This window comes from Piliocolobus tephrosceles, chromosome 2 (genome assembly GCF_002776525.5).
Source record: "Piliocolobus tephrosceles isolate RC106 chromosome 2, ASM277652v3, whole genome shotgun sequence".
NCBI classification, from domain to species: domain Eukaryota; kingdom Metazoa; phylum Chordata; class Mammalia; order Primates; family Cercopithecidae; genus Piliocolobus; species Piliocolobus tephrosceles.
The window spans coordinates 91754344-91772925 of NC_045435.1; the positions used below are offsets into that span (position 1 = coordinate 91754344).

The window sequence follows — 18582 nt, forward strand, 5'->3', positions numbered from 1 at the left end:
GCGGCTGAGGCAGGAGTATTGCTTGAACCCAGGAGGCAGAGGCTGCAGCGAGCCAAGATCGTGCCATTGCACTCCAGCCTGGGTGACAAGAGCGAAATTCCGTCTCAAAAAAAAAAATTTTTTTTTTAAAGTGACCAAACTGTTATATAGATAGTGGATGAAAGTGTTATACTAATGCTTATTTATTTGAGACAGAGTCTTGCTCTGTCTCCCAGGCTGGAGTGCAATGGCGCGATCTCGGCTTACTATAACCTCCACCTCCTGGGTTCAAGTGATTTTCCTGCCTCAGCTTCCCAAGCAGCAGGGATTACAGCCATGCGCCACCATGCCCAGCTAATTTTTTGTGTTTTTAGTAGAAACAGGGTTTCACCATGTTAGCCAGGATGGTCTTGATCTCCTGACCCTGTGATCTGCCCACCTTGGCCCCCCAAAGTGCTGGGATTACAGGCGTGAGCCACCGCGCCCGGCCTTTTTTTTTTTTCCTTTTATGAGAGAGAGTCTCGCTCTGTCGCCCAGACTGGAGTGCAGTGGCACAATCTCGGTTCACTGCAAGTTCTGCCTCCCGGGTTCACGCCATTCTCCTGCCTCAGCCTCCTGTGTAGCTGAGAATACAGGTGCCTGCCACCACGCCCGGCTAATATTTTTTTGTATTTTTAGTAGAGACGGGGTTTCACTGTGTTAGCCAGGATGGTCTCGATCTCCCGACCTCGTGATCTGCCCACCTCAGTCTCCCAAAGTGCTGAGATTACAGGCATGAGCCACCATGCCTGGGTGCTAACACTTAATTTACTAAAGTTGATAACTGTACTGTGGTTATATGAGAGAACATCCCTGTTCTTAGGGAATACACATTAAAGGGTTTAGGGGTTGTAAAGAACCAACTTATATGTAACTTACTCTCAAATGGTTCAAAAATAAAAAGCATGTGTGTGTGTATAGAGGAGGGAGGGAGGGAAAATGATTAAGCAAATGGAGAAAAATGTTAACAACAGGTGAGCCTGGATAAAGGGTATAGGTTGTTCATTACATCATTTTTGCCACTTTTCTGTGAGCTCAAAATCATTTCCAAATACAAAGGTTAAAAAAAGAGCTCCTTGGCTTCTAGCATGGGCGCCTGATGGCTTTTGATTTCAAAAAGGCCCCAGGAGGGAGGGCAGGTGTGGAAAGGGTTGACATAGAATGTGCCACATTTGAGGCTGCAAGAAGATGTCCAGCACCCTCTGGAGAGAAGCCAGTGCTGGCAATGGCAGAAGTAGTCTCGAGTGCCATTTACATAAAGGCTCCAGTGTAGCCACAGGAAAAAATGAGCTGGGTACATGAGGGAGTGGAGAGAAGAGAACAGAACTAAGGGAGCAGAAGGGAGGAACCAACCACAGTTCAGGTCTTGACCTGGAGTTGGCAAGAAAGAAGTCCTTGGTGGCCCCTCCCTACCCCCACCAAAGCAGCCTCTCTACAGTGGTGAAGGCAGAAGCCAGCTGGGGCAGGGCAAGGCATTGGGGAGAAGTGGAAACGGGGAATAAGGACCTCCATTCTAAGGGGCCTGGTCACAAAGAAAACGCTCCAATGGTGTCCGCGATCTGTTCCTGGGTCACATCCCTTTAATTAGTTTGCAAGTACCTTGAGAGCAAACAAAAGCTCATAGACTATGCATTGCACATAGCAGGTTTTGCCAGGGGCACCTGCCACGCCCCAGCAGACCTGAGATTCACAGTACCTTTACACCATGGGTTGAAGAGAAGGTATAGGATGTTTTCTTCAGACTTAAGGATGTGTTTTCCAGTTTTCACATGTAGTTGGTACTTGCCCAGGATGGCATTGGGGGTGCTGGTGACAGCCACTGTGACCTGAGCAAACCACAAGATAAGGTGGACATCACCCCCTCTGGCCAGATCCCAAATCCTACAAATGCTTCCCAGAAGAATCCATCAGTCCTAACAACTCATCCCATCTGGAACCAGCCCGGAGACAAGGAATGGTCAGGACCCTGGACAGCCAGGAGTGTCCCTGCAAGGGCAGGATGCATGAGAAAGAAAAGCAGCCTCCTACAGCATGAAGTTTTGGCACGTCTTGCAAGAGCCCTAGACAGACTGGGCATTTTCACCTCCCTGAGATTCACTCCCTTCACCACTCCCTTCACCACAGCCTGGAGGTGATACCATCTCCAGGTTGTTGGGAAGATGCTGTGAATAAAACACACTTAAGGTGCTGACATGGTTGGCTCTGTGTCCCCACTCGAATCTCGTCTTGAATTGTAATCCCCATAATCCCCACATGTTGAGTGAGGGACCTGGTGGGAGGTGATTGAATCATGGGGGCAGTTTCCCCTCTGCTGTTCTCATGATAGTCAGTGAGTTCTCATGAGATCTGATGGTTTTATAAGGCAGTTTCCCCTGCTCTTTCTTGCTCTCTCTCACCTGCTACCACGTAAAATGTGCCTGCTTCCCCTTCTGCCATGATTGTAAGTTTCCTGAGGCCTCCCCAGCCATGTGGAACTGTGAATCAATTAAACTTCTTTCCTTTATAAATTACCCAGTCTCAGGTATTCTTTAGAGTAGTAGAGTAGGACAAGAATGGACTAATACACGTGCCTAGCCCAGTGCCTGGAACTCCAGGGGAAAGGTTAAATGTCAACTGTCTTTTGCAGCAAAAAAAAAAAAAAAAAAACCACACACATTTCTCTTGGAATACAGGCAGCCAGAGTCCCAGAGGGCCATTGGTCCAAGGGCGTCCAGGCTTCTATCCAGTCTTTTAGGATAAATAATAGCTGGAGAGATAATTAGGATACATCAATATTGCTGTAGCCACAATGGTACCAAGAATAATAATTCTCATCCTTGTCACAAAACACTTCCATTTGTGGTCCAAGATCCTCCCATGAGATGCTTATTATTATAACTCATAGGAGCAATAGGCTCTCAGTTCAAATCCCAGCTCTACTCTCCCCCATTGTTTTGGGAGACAGAGTCTTTCTGTCACCCAGGCTGGAGTGCAATTGGCTTCTAGCATGGGCACCTGATGGCTTTTGATTTCAGGAAGGCCCCAGGAGAAAGGGCAGGTGTGGAAAAGGGTTGACAGAGAATGTGCCACATTTGAAGCTACAGGAAGATGTCCAGCACCCTCTGGAAAAAAGCCGGTGCTGGTGATGGCAGAAGTAGCCTTGAGTGCCATTGCAGCATTGAACTCCTGGGGCCAAGTGATTCTCCCACCTAAGCTTCCCAACTAGCTGCGACTACAGGTGCCTGCCACCACTCCTGGCTAATTTTTTTTTAGTAGTAGAGATGGGGTAGCCCTATGTTGCCCAGGCTGGCCAGCTCTACCTCTTACTGGCTGTATGACCTTGGCTGGTTACTTAACCTCTCCTGTGCCTCAGTTTTCTTGTTTAAAAATTTGGAATGATAACAGGCCCCCTTCTTTGTGGGAGCATTGTGAAAATTAAATGAGCTAATATATACAAATGTTTAATTGTCATTATTTTGCTGGTGGGGAAGCTGAGGTTCACAGAGGTTGCCCAAGAGGTGGAGCTGGGATCAAACTCAGTGTGCTACAACTTCAGAATCCACGAGGCTAACTCCCCACACCCCTGTTGTGGCACGGGGGAAGAGGTTGTGCCCTCACTGTTCATTACAATGGAACCCAGGAGAACCAGCCTTCCAGGGTGCAGGAAATGGCCTCCACCTTGATCCGGCTGGTGGTCCCACAGCTGTATTCATATGTAAAAATTCACTGTGCAAACCATTAAGATTTGTGTCCTTTATGTGTGTTATATGTCAATTTAAAAAACAAAACTTTAAAAATAACACTTTTTGAGTAAAGAAATGCAGCTCCTGCCTACACCCCATGCCCACCTCGGGAGAGATTTTCATGATACCCTGAAAAACACTCAAATGCAAAATTGGGGTTGAGAGTCTGGGATCTGGATGGGAGGGAGAAGAAGGAAGAGCCCGGGGCACTAGGGAGGATTCCAGCAGCAACTAGCCCATTCATCTCATTTCCACCAGCAGATTCTGCTTCTACAAAAACCCAATGTAATTGCCATTTTAAAATCATGGCATTAGCCTAGCATTAAACTTCTAGGGATTTAGCGTAAGGAAATATCCATAAGCTAGTTCAAAGATCTGCCTGAGAGATGGTTCTTTACAACACTGGAAGACTGGAGACAACTGTGAACACCCAGTGCTCCCCAAAAGGGTGGAAAACCAGCCACCGTAAGCCACACACTCGGGCAGGAGCCACTGTGGAAAACATCCAATTGGTCTTGTCAAATGAGTGAAGCATGAGATGGACTCCCACTGTGTATTTGACCATGACATAGAAAAAGCCTGGAAGGAAGGATGGGTAATTTCATTGGTGGAACCATAGGTTATTTTTGTGTACTTCTCTCCGCTCGTGTCCTCCAGTGAATATTGTTCCCTTTGAAATGGAAAGGGGAAGGGTGACATGTAGGAGGTTTGGCCACAGAGGTACTGTGTGCTTGGAGGAGGCTGAGTGGCGAAAGAGACGTTTGGAGCCATAGTCCCTCTATCATGCTCTGCTGTGGATGGCTTTAAACCACATTGCCAGCTGACAGGTGAGGAAGGGGACAGGGGCTGCTCACATTAGGAGGAATCCGCCAGAAGCCAGCCAGCCCGCCCGCCAGCCCAGTGGGTGCTCACCTCTTTGCCAGACTCATTTTGAAGGGTTGCCTGCCAGTTGTAGTGGTCTGAGGGCGTCCTCGGGTCGAGCACCACCAGGGTGTGTTTGGCGATGCTAGGATTTGGCCCTGGAGACACCCGAAGGAAAAAAAACATTAGCTCAGCCATGGGTCACCCCCAAGACAATCTCCCCTAGTTCGGGCGCACCTACTGCCCACTCAGGGAGCCCCCACCCCTCCTTTCCAGGCTCATTTGTCCCCTGGCTCCAGCCCCTCTAATTCTGCAGGGGTCTCCCTCCGCCCCACATGTCCAGTTTTAGTTTTCTGCTCAATTTAGATGAGCTTCCTGCCTCCTCTCCACGTCCTCCCTTTTTACCCATCAGATCCAGGTCTCCCTAGAGCTCCTGCCTCTGTCACGTGCTCACTCCAGTTACCATTTGTTTAACCCCGCCGGCTCATGCCACAGACCCACATGCTTGTCCACTCTGCGTAATGCAGGGGAACTGCTTAACCTTCACTCTTCTCGTCTGGAGGAGGCAGATACCACCCCTACCCTGCATACTGTTGCAGGATCTTCTTTGAAAGGTCGATCAGGTTATGTCAGGAGCTCCAGGGACTACTAGAATCAAATCCAACCTCTTTCCATAGCCCACAGGTGGCCCTCAGTGACGCTTCTCCCCAACTCCCCACTTTCCTTCCTGTCATGACTGGGTTTCTGGTCCCCAGAGAGTTAGCTCATGACAAAGAGCATGTGACACAAGTGTTGCCTCCTCGGGGCCCTGGCACTTGCTGTGCTCACGGCTGGGAACACTCCGCTCTCTGCTCCTCACCGGGTGGGACATGGGTCTCAGCAGGCTCACTTCCCAGGGAAGCCCTTCCAACCCCGATAGAGTCATCCCCGCCCTGACCTGCTGCTTTCTGTCTTGCTGGAAGAGCCTCTTGTTTTTGGTTTCTTCATCATATTTGGCCCTGTCTGAAATTACCTTGCAGTTTTGTTTACTGCTCTCTCTGCTAGTATGGTCAAGTCTAGGAGGCAGGGACTGCTTTACCTCTGGGTTCCCTGGCACCAAGTAGGTACTCAACAAAAACCTGTTGAGTGAGTGAGTTGCACTACACCACACATGGAGAGTACTCAGTGCAACACCTGGCATGTGGCAAGTGCTCAGGAAATTTTGGGTGAGGGAATGCACATGGACCCAGGGATACTATAAAGTCACAAAGTCAGCGACAGCATGGTCCCAGTCCACACGTTGAGCAGGTAGCTCATGGCACGGACACAGTAGATGCTTATTTCATCTTGGATGAAGGGAATGGTGGCTGTTCTGACTGATCCCCACCAGCACGTTGGAGGAGACCCTAAGCCTGTTGTTCACTCAGAGAAGGAGCAAAAGGAGCGCTCTCCCAGGAAGTGCTATTGTATGCCCTCTTGTAAAGTAGATCTACTTCATCTAATATTTTTTTGAGATGGAGTTTCACTCTTGTTGCCAGGATGAAGTGCGATGACACTATCTCACCTCTCTGCAAACTCCGTCTCCCAGGTTCAAGCAATTCTCCTACCTCAGCCTCCTGACTAGCTGGGATTACAGGCACCTGCCACTATGCCCAGCTAATTTTTGTATTCTTAGCAGAGATGGAGTTTCACCATGTTGGCCAGGCTGGTCTCGAACTCCTGATCTCAGGTGATCTGCCCGCCTCGGCCTCCCAAAATACTGGGATTACAGGCATTAGCTGCCATGCCTGTCTTACTTGATCTATTTTTATAACTTAAAAACATTAGGTAAATGATGAGTTCATGGGTGCAGCACACCATCATGGCACATGTATACATATGTAACAAACCTGCACATTGTGCACATGTACCATAGAATCTAAAGTATAATAAAAAAAACAAAAACAAAAACAAACAAAAACAAGACTGAGCTGAGCTATTCAAAAAAAAAAAAAAACAACAACAACTTAAAAACAACATTAAAGAAGACTTCCCCTCCATTATCGCACCACCTGTCACAAAATCTAATACATTTTCTCTGTTCCCCTAGTTGTACTTAGGCATATATATTTACCTAACTATAACAAATGCGGGAGCCATTTCCTGTTATCTTTGCAGCCAAAATGTGATATTTTAATCATTATTACTGGCTTACCTCCAGCCCACCCCGTTATGGCATCAGCACACCTCAGGCCTATGATTCATCTCTACAAAATGTTCCAGACCCCACTGCGGCAGATGCCCGCTGAGTCGCTTCCTCCCTCTGCTCTGGCCCCCTCCCCTGCTTAGCCAAGGAATCAGAGACTCACTATGTGCCAGGTCCTGACTGAGCTTCCCATTCTATTCTCATCACACCTGCTATTATTCCCACTTTACAGACGGAGAAACTGGGGATCAGAGAGGGGAAGGCACTCCTGGCTCAGACTGACCAGACAGGGCCACTCCAGCATCCAGGGACCCTCGTGGTCCCTCCCCCAAGCCCCATGAGCAGGGCCCCGAGGCTTCACCTGTGCTGAATTCCAGTTTCAGTTCATGGTAGGATTGTAGGGGCTGGTTCAGCACCAGCCGCAGGTGAAACACCTGCCCTCGCCGGAACACAGGACTGCTCGTTTGAAACTCCCACGTGTGGTGAGAAACGGCGTTCTCCTGCTTCAAGAAGTCAACAAGGAGAATTTGCAGCTCTGTCAGCACACAGCATGTGGGGAAAGAGAGCACAGAGGATGTTTATTCCTTGATCACCTCTTTCTCGGTTCAAAATCTGACAGTGCATTGAGGTAGAGCTGGGCTTTAGAGTTGGGCATCCCTGCTCCACCTCTGGCTGGCTATGAATCTGTCTGAGACTCAGTTTCCTCACCTATAAGATGGGTGTGCATGTACCTACCTTGTGGGATTACATGGGGATGAGCCGAGAGCAGGGGACTAAAGTGCTCAGTCATGTAACCCTGCAAAATAGGTAGGTGCACGCCCATCTTACAAGTGAGGAAACTGAGACTCAGGGTGAGTCTGTGAGTGGCTGTTAGGCAAGGCTCCCACCCCAACTCCCCCTCTCTGTAGACATGGCCTCAGGAACAAAGCTGGTGCCAGGGTGTTCTCTGTTAATCAACACAAAAGCTGAAGGGAAAGAGGGGAGCAGGCAAACTGAGGAGGGAACAGATGAAACCTGGGCTTGCTCCCCTTCCTGTTCAGCCCAGACTGCCGTCAGCTTCCAGTCAGACACCATCCCGAGGTGAGAGTTCACATCCTGAAGAGAAGGGTGGGGTGCAAAGTGGCTGGGGTGAAGCCTTTTTATCGAAATCGAGGAAGAAGCACCAAGGAGCTCCCATGATGTGAGGCCAAGACTACTTGCATTATAAATGGGATTTGTAAGGCCGGGCACAGTGGCTTACGCCTGTAATCCCAGCACTTTGGGAGGCTGAGGGGGCGCATCACCTGAGATCAGGAGCCAAGATCAAACCACTGCACTCCAGACTGGGTGACAGAGTGAGACTTCATCCCCCCGCCCCCCCTAAAAAAAAAAAAACAGAAAGGGAATTTTCTTCTTCAATGCTCAAGTGAAAAGTACACTCAGTAAAAGAAATAATCTCCACATACACTCTTTTCTGTAACACATGTATTTCTTACCATGTGTCTGTTATAATGACATTTGTATTACCTCAGCTTGGGACCCAAACCCCTCCCCTTTATCTAAAGTTCAAACTACTCCCAGGCTCATGAGTCATGAAGAGAAATGTGTTTTGGCTGCATCCTGAAACCACCTGGGGGTTGTAGAACTAATGTTCTCCCCCAGCGATTCTGATACAATTGATCTGAGCAGGGCTGAGCCTCTGTGTTTTCAAAGCTTTCCAGGCAATTCCAGTGTGCAGAAGGCATGGTAAAACACAGACTGCCGGGCCCACCCTGAGTTTCTGATTCAGCACATCTGGGGTGTGGCTGAGAATCTGCCACTCCACTCCAGCAGCTTCCTTGATGATGCTAATGCTGCTGGCCCAGGGAGGCACATATTGAGAACCCCTAGATTAGGAAGCCCCACTGTGGCCTGTGAGGTAAAGTGAGGTGAGATGCAGGGACCTTCCCCTGCTCCCGAGGGCTCACCCACAGAGGAAACCCATCCTCTGCAGAGATCATGGAGGCCAGCCATGGAAACGTGGACTTTCGTGACTACGAAATAGGTGGAGTGGTCACGCCCACATCAGAGGGCGACCTTGGGGATGTGGCCAGTGATGTGTTTGTAGACAGCACAGCTCATTCTTGCTGGAGTGGCTTTGGGATTGGGGCCTGGACAAGTGTTCTCCAGGAAGGCAAGCCCCCAGCAAGTGGCCTTCCCTCTGCACTGCTGCACTGTTCCCAGGGCCTGGGAACCTGCTCCCTCCAGCAGGGAGGCCCACCTGGCAGACAGACCTACCTTCCCAGGTGCCTCCCCTTCTTGGGCTGAAACCTTGGGGTGGACCCATGGCTAGCTGGAGCATCTTAGCCCATTTGTGCTGCTGTGATGGAATACCTGAGACTGGGTCATTTAGAAAGAATAGAAATTTATTTCTCACAGTTCTGAGGCTGAGAAGTCCAAGATCAAGGCAGCAGCATCTGGTGAGGGCCTCTTGCTGCGTTGTAACATAGCAGAAGGCAGAGGGCGAGAGAGGACCAACTCCCTCCTGGTCCCTTTATAGGGGCACCTCATCTTATTCACAGGGAAGGAACCCTCATCACCTAATCACCTCTTAAAGGCCCCACCTCTTAGAACCACCACATTGGCAACCCCTGAATTTTTGGGGGAGACATATTCAAACCACAGCATGCCGTCAGGAGCTGCAGTCCTGAAAGGCTTCTTCATTTCCCTGGACAGCAGAGCTCCTGCTGTGGGACCCAGAGCCAACCGCAAAGCAATCACAGCTGGAAAAGGGCTTTAACAGTCCCTCCCATGTTCTGATTTATTCCTGCTCCCCCATGGACTGGGCAGGTGGGTGACCTGGGTTCCCAAGGGGTAAAGGTATAGGTTTTGGTACCAGGAAGCAGGAAAAAGCAGTTAAGAAATCCAAATCCTAAATGCAGTCATCTCTGTGGAAGCTTCTTAAGACCTTATCTCCCTAGAATGGTAAACACACTCCCTCCCTCGGTGGCTAACGTGCACATTGAGTGCCTGGCACACAGTAGGCACTTAATAAAACGCAGTCCATCATTAATGGTAGGCAGATGGGCACATAGTGGCTTGATATCTCCACCTGGAGCCTGTGAATGTGACCTTATAGAAATAGGGGACTTTCAGATGTGATTAAGGATCTTGTGATTATATTATCCCGGATTATCCAGGTAGGCCCTAAATCCAATAACAAGTGTCCTTATAAGAGACATGGAGAGGCAAGGGGAGGGTCATGTGAAGATGGAGGCAGAGACTGGAGTTACACAGCTGCAAGCCACAGAACACCTGGAGCCACCAGAAACCAGGAAAGACAAGGAAAGATTCTCCACTGGAGACTTCTGCAGGAGCAGGACCCTGCTGACATTTTGATTTTGGATGTCTATCTTCCAGAACTAGACAATAATAAATTGCTGTTGTTTTAAGCAACCCCATTTGTGGTCATTTGTTATGAATGCCCTAAGAAACCAACATACAGCACATAATAGATGTGCAGTACTGGGGCCTCCTCCCTCACCCTCTCCTGGGCACTGCTCTGTGACCTGAGCACTGCTTAAAGGTAGATCTGGGAGGCTGGGGGCATCCTGGAACTACAAGAAGCCACATTGGGGCTGTCTTAAAAAAAATGCCTTTGGAGTCACATACCTGTAATCCCGGTTACTTGGGAGACTGAGGTGGGAGAATCACTTGAGCCCAGGAGTTTGAGGCTGCAGTGAGCTATGACTGCAGCTGTGAATAGCCACAACACTCCAGCCTGGGCAATAAAGTGAGACCCCAACTCTAAAAAAAAAAAAAAAAAAAAAAGGCCTTTGTATTTTTATTTTGTAGTTACTGCACTTGGATGGATGGTGAAAACTGATATAGCAGTTTAATGCTTTCAGTGTCATACATGCAAGATGACCAGAGAAACCTGCAAAGAAAAAGTGTCGGAATACAACGTCCTTGTTTTTTGCCACCAGTGTGCGGGTTGGAATTTAAAGTCTTTGAGTATTAAAAAACAAAAGTCTCTGCAATGGATAATTTTTGCTATAACTTTTGCCATGAAGCCTCTGGAAAAAAGGAGACAACATAAAAGACAGGCAATCTCCAGATGGAGATATACTTTTGGAGTTTTAAAAAGCAAAGTTGCTTTTAAACTAAAATTAACATTAGTTGCTAATGAGCTCTTATGAAATTGTCAGCCTTAGAAGCTTATGATTTTCCAGCCTGTATGTATATTTTTGAGTGGGTCAAGTGGGACTCTTAAAATGACAAGAAAAAACGCACTTAAGAGGACCTTGGTGACTTTAGAAGAAGAGGAAGAGATACCTGAGCTATCACGCTCAGCTCCTCACCATGTGATGCCTGGCACCACCTTGGGACTCCACAGGAAGTCCAAGATAGCAAGAAGGCCTTCACCAGATGCAGTTCCTCGACCTTGGAGTCTCTGCCTCCGTAACTGGAAGAAATGAATTTCTTTTCTTTATAAATTACCTGAGTTTCAGGTATTCTTTTATAAGCAACAGAAGATAAACTAATACAATTGCCTTCTCCTTCCTCCTGGTAAGGCAGTTTGGTTATTAAATGCAGCTTTCCCCAGAAAGCAACTGACCTTTTCTAGGCTGCTCAATGAATGAATGATCAGGACAAAAAATAGAGATTATTTAAGCTTACTTTGAATTTTCTTTTTTCTTTTTTTTTTTTTTTGAGACAGGGCTTTGCTCTGTCACCCAGGCTAGAGTGCAGTAGTGTGAACATGGCTCACTGCAGCCACGACTTCCTGAGCTCAAGAGATCCTCCCACTTCAGCCTCCAGAGTAGCTGGTACTACAGGTGTGCACCACCACACCTGGCTTTTTTATTTTTTGTGGTGATAAAGTCTTATTGTGTTGCCCAGGCTGGTCTCAAACTCCTGAATTCAAGTGATCCTCCTGCCTCAGCCTCCAAAAATGTTGGAATTACAGACATGAGCCACCACACCCGACCTACCATTTTGAAAATTTTCAAAAATTCAGGATTTTGTTCTGACCAGTTCCAGAATATGATGTGTTATTCTGGTTACATTGTATTTAAATATTTTTCTGTAAAAAATGCTCTTGTCCCTCTTGCAAACAACCATTCCAGATGAAAGGTCTGGGTCAGAGTAAGAGATTACTAAAAACAACAACAAAAAAATAAAGTTATGATTGTTGAATGAGACACACAGAGAAAAAACATGTCACAACTAATTGCTAAAGGAATTAAACACATCCTGTGTGACTCCACTGGAGAGGACTCTTGGAAGCACCTGCCTAGTTCCCCCAGAACCTCACCCCAGCAGCCTTTTCCCTTTGCTGATTTTTCTTTGTACCCTTTGCCACAATAAATTACATCCCCCACCACCCCCACCCCGGTGTCCACATTGCTGCCTGAGGCTACTGCCACCTGCCAGCAGGTACTCTTGGAGAGTCTCCCAGACTGCTTGTGGGAGCACAGCCCCTGCAGAATGCATACCAGTGATGAAAAATTTCAAACATCACCTCTTTCTGTAGAGGTCTGGGATTCCCCCAAACTGAGAAAGTAAAATAAACAGTTGTCCTTGGCTCATAGGCACAAACTGGCTCCTAGTCACAGTTGTCACTGGTTTAGGGGATAAATGCCAATCTTTGGAGTGATCCATTCTCCATCAAAGTTTTATGGAATTCCCACAAAGTCACACTCAAGATGAGCTTACAGCCCCAAATTTTAAAACAGAAAATACACTATTTCAGCAGAAACCACACAAGTATTCGTCCAAGAAATCAGATAATATACAGACTATAAAATAATGTATATAGACTATGGACCAGGCACAGTGGCTCATGCCTATGATCCCAGCACTTTGGGAAGCTGAGGCAGGAGGATCCCTTGAGCTCAGGAGTTCAAGATCAGCCTGGGCAACATAGAGAAACCCTGTCTTTACCAAAAGAATTTTAATTAACCAAGAATTGTGACGTGCACATGCAGTCTCAGCTACTTGGGAAGCTGAGGCAAGAGTATCACTTGGGCCTGAGAAGTCAAGGCTGCAGTAAGCCATGTTCACAACACGACACTACAGCCTGGTGACAAGAGTGAGACTTTATTTCAAAAAATAATAAATAAAATATTAAAAAACATAGGGCCAGGCACAGTGGCTCATGCCTGTAATCCCAGCATTTTGAGAGGCCGAGACGGGCAGATCACCTGAGGTCAGGAATTTGAGGCCAGCCTGACCAACACGGTGAAATCCTGTCTCTACTAAAAATACAAAATAAAACCTAGCTGGGTGTGGTGGTGGGCGCCTGTAGTCCCAGCTACTTGGGAGGCTGAGGCGGGAGAACGGCGTGAACCTAGGTGGCAGAGCTTGCAGTGAGCTGAGATTGCACCACTGCACTCCAGCCTGGGCAGCAGAGCGAAACTCCGTCTCAAAAAAAAAAACAAAAATTAGCCAGACTTGGTGGTGCACACCTGTAATCCCAGCTACTCGAGAGGCTGAGGCAGGAGAATTGCTTGAACCCAGGAGGCAGAGGTTGCAGTGAGCTAAGATCACACCATTGCACTCCAGCCTGGGCAACAAGAGTGAAACTCCATCTCAAAAAAAATTATATATATGGAGAGAGAGAGAGAGACACCATAAAATAGCCAAGTCAAAAATGGCTAGGGACATAAGAGAAGAAGTCAAAATGATGAGAAAGGAATAAGCCACTATTAAGAATGACCAGATAAATTTTGTAAAACATAACTTCTAAAAATGAAAATATAGTTCTCGAAATGAAAAAAACTCACAGGTTAAATAGCAAATAGACATAACTGAAAGAGAATCAGTGAACTAGAAAATAGACTGGAAGCAAATACCTATAATACAACCTAGAGAAATATTAATAGAAGTAAATATGAAAAGCAGTTTAGAGATGTGGAGTCTTGGATGGAAAGGTCTAAACTATATACTATAGTTGTTCTGAAAGGAGAGAATCAAGAATGGGGAGCAGCAGCGAAGCGGTGATGATTGAGAATTTTCCAAAATGGATGAGAGACATGAATCCTCTTATTTAGGAATCATAAAGAATCACAAATAGGATAAAGAGGAGGCCAGGCACAGTGACTCACGCCTGTAATCCCAGCATTTTGGGAGGCCAAGGCAGGTGGATCACTTGAGGCCAGTTCATGACCAGCCTAGCCAACATAGTGAAACCCCATCTCTATTAAAAATAAAAAATTAACTGAGTAATGTGGCGCATGCCTGTAATCCTAGCTACTCAGGAGGCTGAGGTAGGAGAATAGAGTGAACCTGGGAACCGGAGGCTGCGGTGAGCCAAGATTGTGTCACTGGGCTCCAGCCTGGGCGACAGAGTGAGACCTTGTCTCAAAAATAATAATGATGATGATAATAATAATAATATAAAAATAAATAAAAGTAATAAATGCCCATTACAAAAATTAAGTTTCTCTCCTATCCCAGACTCCCAGATCTTTTCTCCAGAGAAAATCACTATAAAGTATCCAAGTATCATTCCAGTTTTCTCTGCTATAAACCAATACTTTAGTTACAGAAACAGGAGCTTTCTCAATGCACTATTCTGCACATTGCTTCTCTCTCTCTCTGTGTGTTTCTCCCCCAAGTTCTCTCTCACACATATCTTGAAATTTATCTCCTAACCACCCAATTAGATCCTGTTACTATTTTCTTTTAATTTTTTTTTTTTTTTTTTGAGACAGAGTCTTACTCTGTTTCCCAGGCTGAAGTGCAATGGTGTGATCACAGCTCACTGCAGCCTCCACCTCCCGGGCTGAAGCAATCCTCTCACCTCAGCCTCCTGAGTAGCTGGCACTACAGGCATGCATCACCACGCCCAGCTAAGTTTTTCATTTTTTGTGAAGATGGGGTCTCCCTGTGTTGCCCAAGCTGGTCTCAACCTTGTTTTTTTTTTTTTAGCAGCTATTATTCCTCTGGATGGACATGTAGATCGTTTAAAATCTTATATGCTACAAGGTACTTCCTTGTACATGTATCTTTGCACTCATGTGTGACAATATTTGTAAGAGAAATCTTCCAAAGCAGAATTGCTGTGTCACAGGATATGGGCATCTTTAATTTCAGTAAATGTTGCCAGAGAGCCTTCTAGTGACTGCACCAGTGACACTCCTACAAAAAGATGTGACAATGCCTTTTTAAAGCTATTTTCTATTAAACTTTTAATCTTGGCTAATCTGATAAATGAAAAAACGAAATCTCATTGCTGTTTTGCTTTTATACAACTTTTTCTTTCTTTCTTTCTTTTTTTTTTTTAAGAGTCAGAGTCTTGGCCTGTCACCCAGGCTGAAGTGCAGTGGTGCAATCATGGCTCACTGCAGCCTTGAACCTGAGTAGCTGGAACTACCCATGTGCACCACATGCCTGGCTAATTTTTATTTTTATTAATTTATTTATTTTTGAGACAAAGTCTCCCTCTATTGCCCAGACTGGAGTGCAGTCTCGGCTCACTGCAGCCTCTGCCTCCCAGGTTCAAGCGATTCTCATGCCTCAGTCTCCCAAGTAGCTGGGATTACCAGTGTGTGCCACCACGCCTGGCTAATTTTTGTATTTTTTAGTAGAGACGGGGTTTCACCATGATGGCCAGGCTTGTCCTTTACTTCTGATCTCAAGTGATCTGCCTGGCTTGGCCTCCCAAAGTGTTGGGATTACAGGCATGAGCCACCGTGCCCGGCTACGGCTAATTTTTAAATTGTTTTGTGGAGACAGGGTCTCACTATGTTTTCCAGGCTGGTCTTGAACTCCTGCACTCAAGCAGTCCTCCCATCTCAGCCTCCCAAATTTGGGGATTATAGGCATGAACCACCGCACCTGGCCTGCTGTTTCAGTTTTGTTTCATGACCACTCTCGTTACAAGTAAGGTTGAACATCTTTTCATGTATTACAATTTATATTTCTTTTTCTTTGAACTACCTAATACTGCTCTTTGTCCATGTATATTTTGGGATGTTGGCCATTTTCTTATAGAGCTGAGAGCTCTTTTTATACTACAGAATAGCATTTGCTTCTCATATGTGTTGAAAGTACCCTCCACAGTTCCATTACCTTCTGACTCTGGAGGTTTTGTCTCACATGTATTTTTAATTTTTCTGCAGTCAGTTTTACCTTTCTTTTCCTTTATGTTTCTAGGTTTTCTATTTTCCTTTGTAACACCTTCTCCAGTCCGAGATTATTTTTCATATTGCCTTCATTTTCTTCTAATGCCTTTACAGTTTCATCTTCGACCTTTCTGGGATTTGTTGTAGTATAAGCCATGAGATGGAGATCTGGCTTTGTTTTTCTCTAAATACTAACCAGTTGTCCTAATACCACAAATTGTACAATTTCTCATTTCCTCCACTTATATGAAATCCTATCTTTATCCCACACATACCACCATTTTCCAGGTCCCTATTTGGATGTCCTGACCTCCTGGAGTGGTTGGAAGAAAAAATGAAATAATATTCATGAAAACACCGTGAAATCATCACAACTCGCTAATGTTGTAAGGTAGCATGTGATGGTTACTTGCACAAGCCCATCAGAAAGGACACCTCAGGAAGCGTCAGCTTCTGCCACCAACACCCCAACACTGTTGGCCATGAGATGACTGTCTTTGGTGATTTAGATCTTTTTTTTTTTTGAGATGGAGTTTCGCTCTGTCGCCCAGGCTGGAGTGCAGTGGCCGGATCTCAGCTCACTGCAAGCTCCACCTCCCGGGTTTACGCGATCCACCCGTCTTGGCCTCCCAAAGTGCTGGGATTACAGGCTTGAGCCACCGCGCCCGGCTGGTAATTTAGATCTTGAGAGTAAAGTCAAATTATGCCCAGCAGGGAGGCAGAGTCGTGCAGCATGAAATGAACACACACCGGGTTTGCGTCCCAGCTCTGCCACCCATGGCTGGGACCTCAGGCAAGTCGTCAAACCTCACCAGTGAGCAGGTCGCATCTCTTGAGAATGACAGCATGGGTCAGGCGATACTACCTTTCCTTCAGGTAGTCCTCAGTAATTTACATAGTACTTTCCCAGAATTGATGTGACTTGTCCAAAGCCACAGGGCTATTTAGTGCATGGTAGAGACATGAATCTTCTCTCCTATCAGGAGGTGCTTCCCATCACACCACACCACCCTTTCTCAGTCCCAAGGACTCTTTACCCTTCAAGGCTGAGCCTAGCTGAGGCATCAGCCGTCTAAGGAAGAACTCAAAACTCTGTGGCCTTGGGACTAAAAAGAAGAGTCTGATTTCTTCAGAAATGTCACCCTACAAAAGAGGAGAAGCTGGAAACTAGGAGGGTCTGGCTTAGTCCCTTTGCAGAGTTTCAAAGCAGCCATTCCTTGGCTATCAAGCAGCTTTTCAAGCAACAGAGGAGGCTGCTGAGCAGACTCTGCTGGGAGGTCACGGAGGGCTTGGGGACTGGAGAGTCGGCAGAGGGGTTCAAACCCAGCCATGTTGTTCCCTAGCAGCACCCGGACTCCCTGAAGTAAAAGTGAGGGCTCTGGTGCCTGCTCTTGGTGGTGGTAGGCGGCTGCATCCTCATGGCACACAGAGCTTGGCACATGACCCCCCTCTGCTATTCCCCACTCTGAGAAGCAGTGACACTGCTGACAGCAGCAGACAGACCCTCTGCAGTAGGGAAATCCATCAGGTGACCTTGAGAAAGGACAGGACGCATTGAGAGACACTCTACAAAATAACTGGTCTGTACTCCTCAAAAGTGTTGAAGTCACAAAATTCCAAGAATGACAGATGAACTGTTCCAGACAAAGGAGACCGAAGAGGCACCACAACAGAATGCAAAGCCTGACCTAGGATTTTCTTCTGCTATAAATGACATTATTGGGACAATTGGTGAAATCTGTATAAAATCTGTGGGTTGGATAACAGTATTGAAATGGTGTTCATGTCCTGGTCTTCATAATTGTGTTGGTTACATAAGAGAATGTCCTTGTTTTTAGGAAATATACACCAAAGTATTTAATAATGTAATATCTGCAACTTACTGTCAAGAGTTCAAAAAATATATATTTGTCTATCTGTCTGTCTATATCATCTATCTGTCCATTGATCGAGAAGGATAAAGCAAATGCGGTAATCATTTAGGGAATCTGGATAAAGAATGTATGGATATTCTTTTTATTTTTGCAATCTTTTTGTAAATCTGAAATTATGCCTAAATGAAAAGTTTGTTTTTTTTGTTTTGTTTTTTTAAAAAGGGATGAGACAGAGAGCAAGCAGCACAAGGGCCACAAGTTAGGGTGAGAGGGCAATGGCCCCAAGCACCCGGCAGAGGCAAGAGAGTGGTTTAGGGCCAGCTGGCTGCAGGGGTATGTGGGGCTCCATGGAGATTTCACCCACTCACCTTTTGATGCGTCCATCATCCCTTCAGATTCTCTCCTGCAATGCCAGGGAGGACTATCTCTGATGCCTGGTGCTTCCACACAGTTGGTCCTCAGGGGAGGAAACAGCCCTTTTTATGTGATCCTGGGCTAGATGTGACTCTGCTGTGGCTGCCAAGGGGTGGAGTTTGGGAAGGGGATGTTGATTAGAAATAATAAAATCCCGGAACCTTCCATATCAGACCTAGGAAATCAGGAGCCAAGATGAGCTGATGTAAAAGGGACAGACAATGGAGAATGGCACCTCCTTGTCTGTTATATGAGCCTAACAATGGGTAACCAAAAGCCAGGACCCTATGACCTACACTACATGTGGCCTGACATTCTGGTTACTATCAAGATCAAGTCTAGGAACCCAGGCTAATCTTCACTGACTTTATGTCTTTCTTCTTCTTCTCTTTTCCTCAAGTTGAAAAAGTAAGAGATGCTTGTGAGTTTTTGTTTTACAT

At 46.4% G+C, this 18582-nt stretch overlaps 1 protein-coding gene across 1 annotated transcript in view; it reads right to left on the reverse strand.

Moving 5' to 3' along the window:
• TGM4 (transglutaminase 4) overlaps window positions 1-18178 on the reverse strand; it is a 40733-nt gene extending 22555 nt beyond the window's left edge. The window contains exons 1-4 of the mRNA XM_026454865.2: window positions 18097-18178; window positions 7127-7300; window positions 4653-4759; window positions 1715-1844 (exon numbers count right to left, since the gene is read on the reverse strand). Of these exons, the coding sequence (XP_026310650.1) occupies window positions 1715-1844; window positions 4653-4759; window positions 7127-7300; window positions 18097-18115 (430 nt within the window). The 5' untranslated portion in view covers window positions 18116-18178. The remainder of the gene's footprint in view (window positions 1-1714; window positions 1845-4652; window positions 4760-7126; window positions 7301-18096) is intronic.
• Between the last annotated feature and the right edge of the window lie 404 nt (window positions 18179-18582).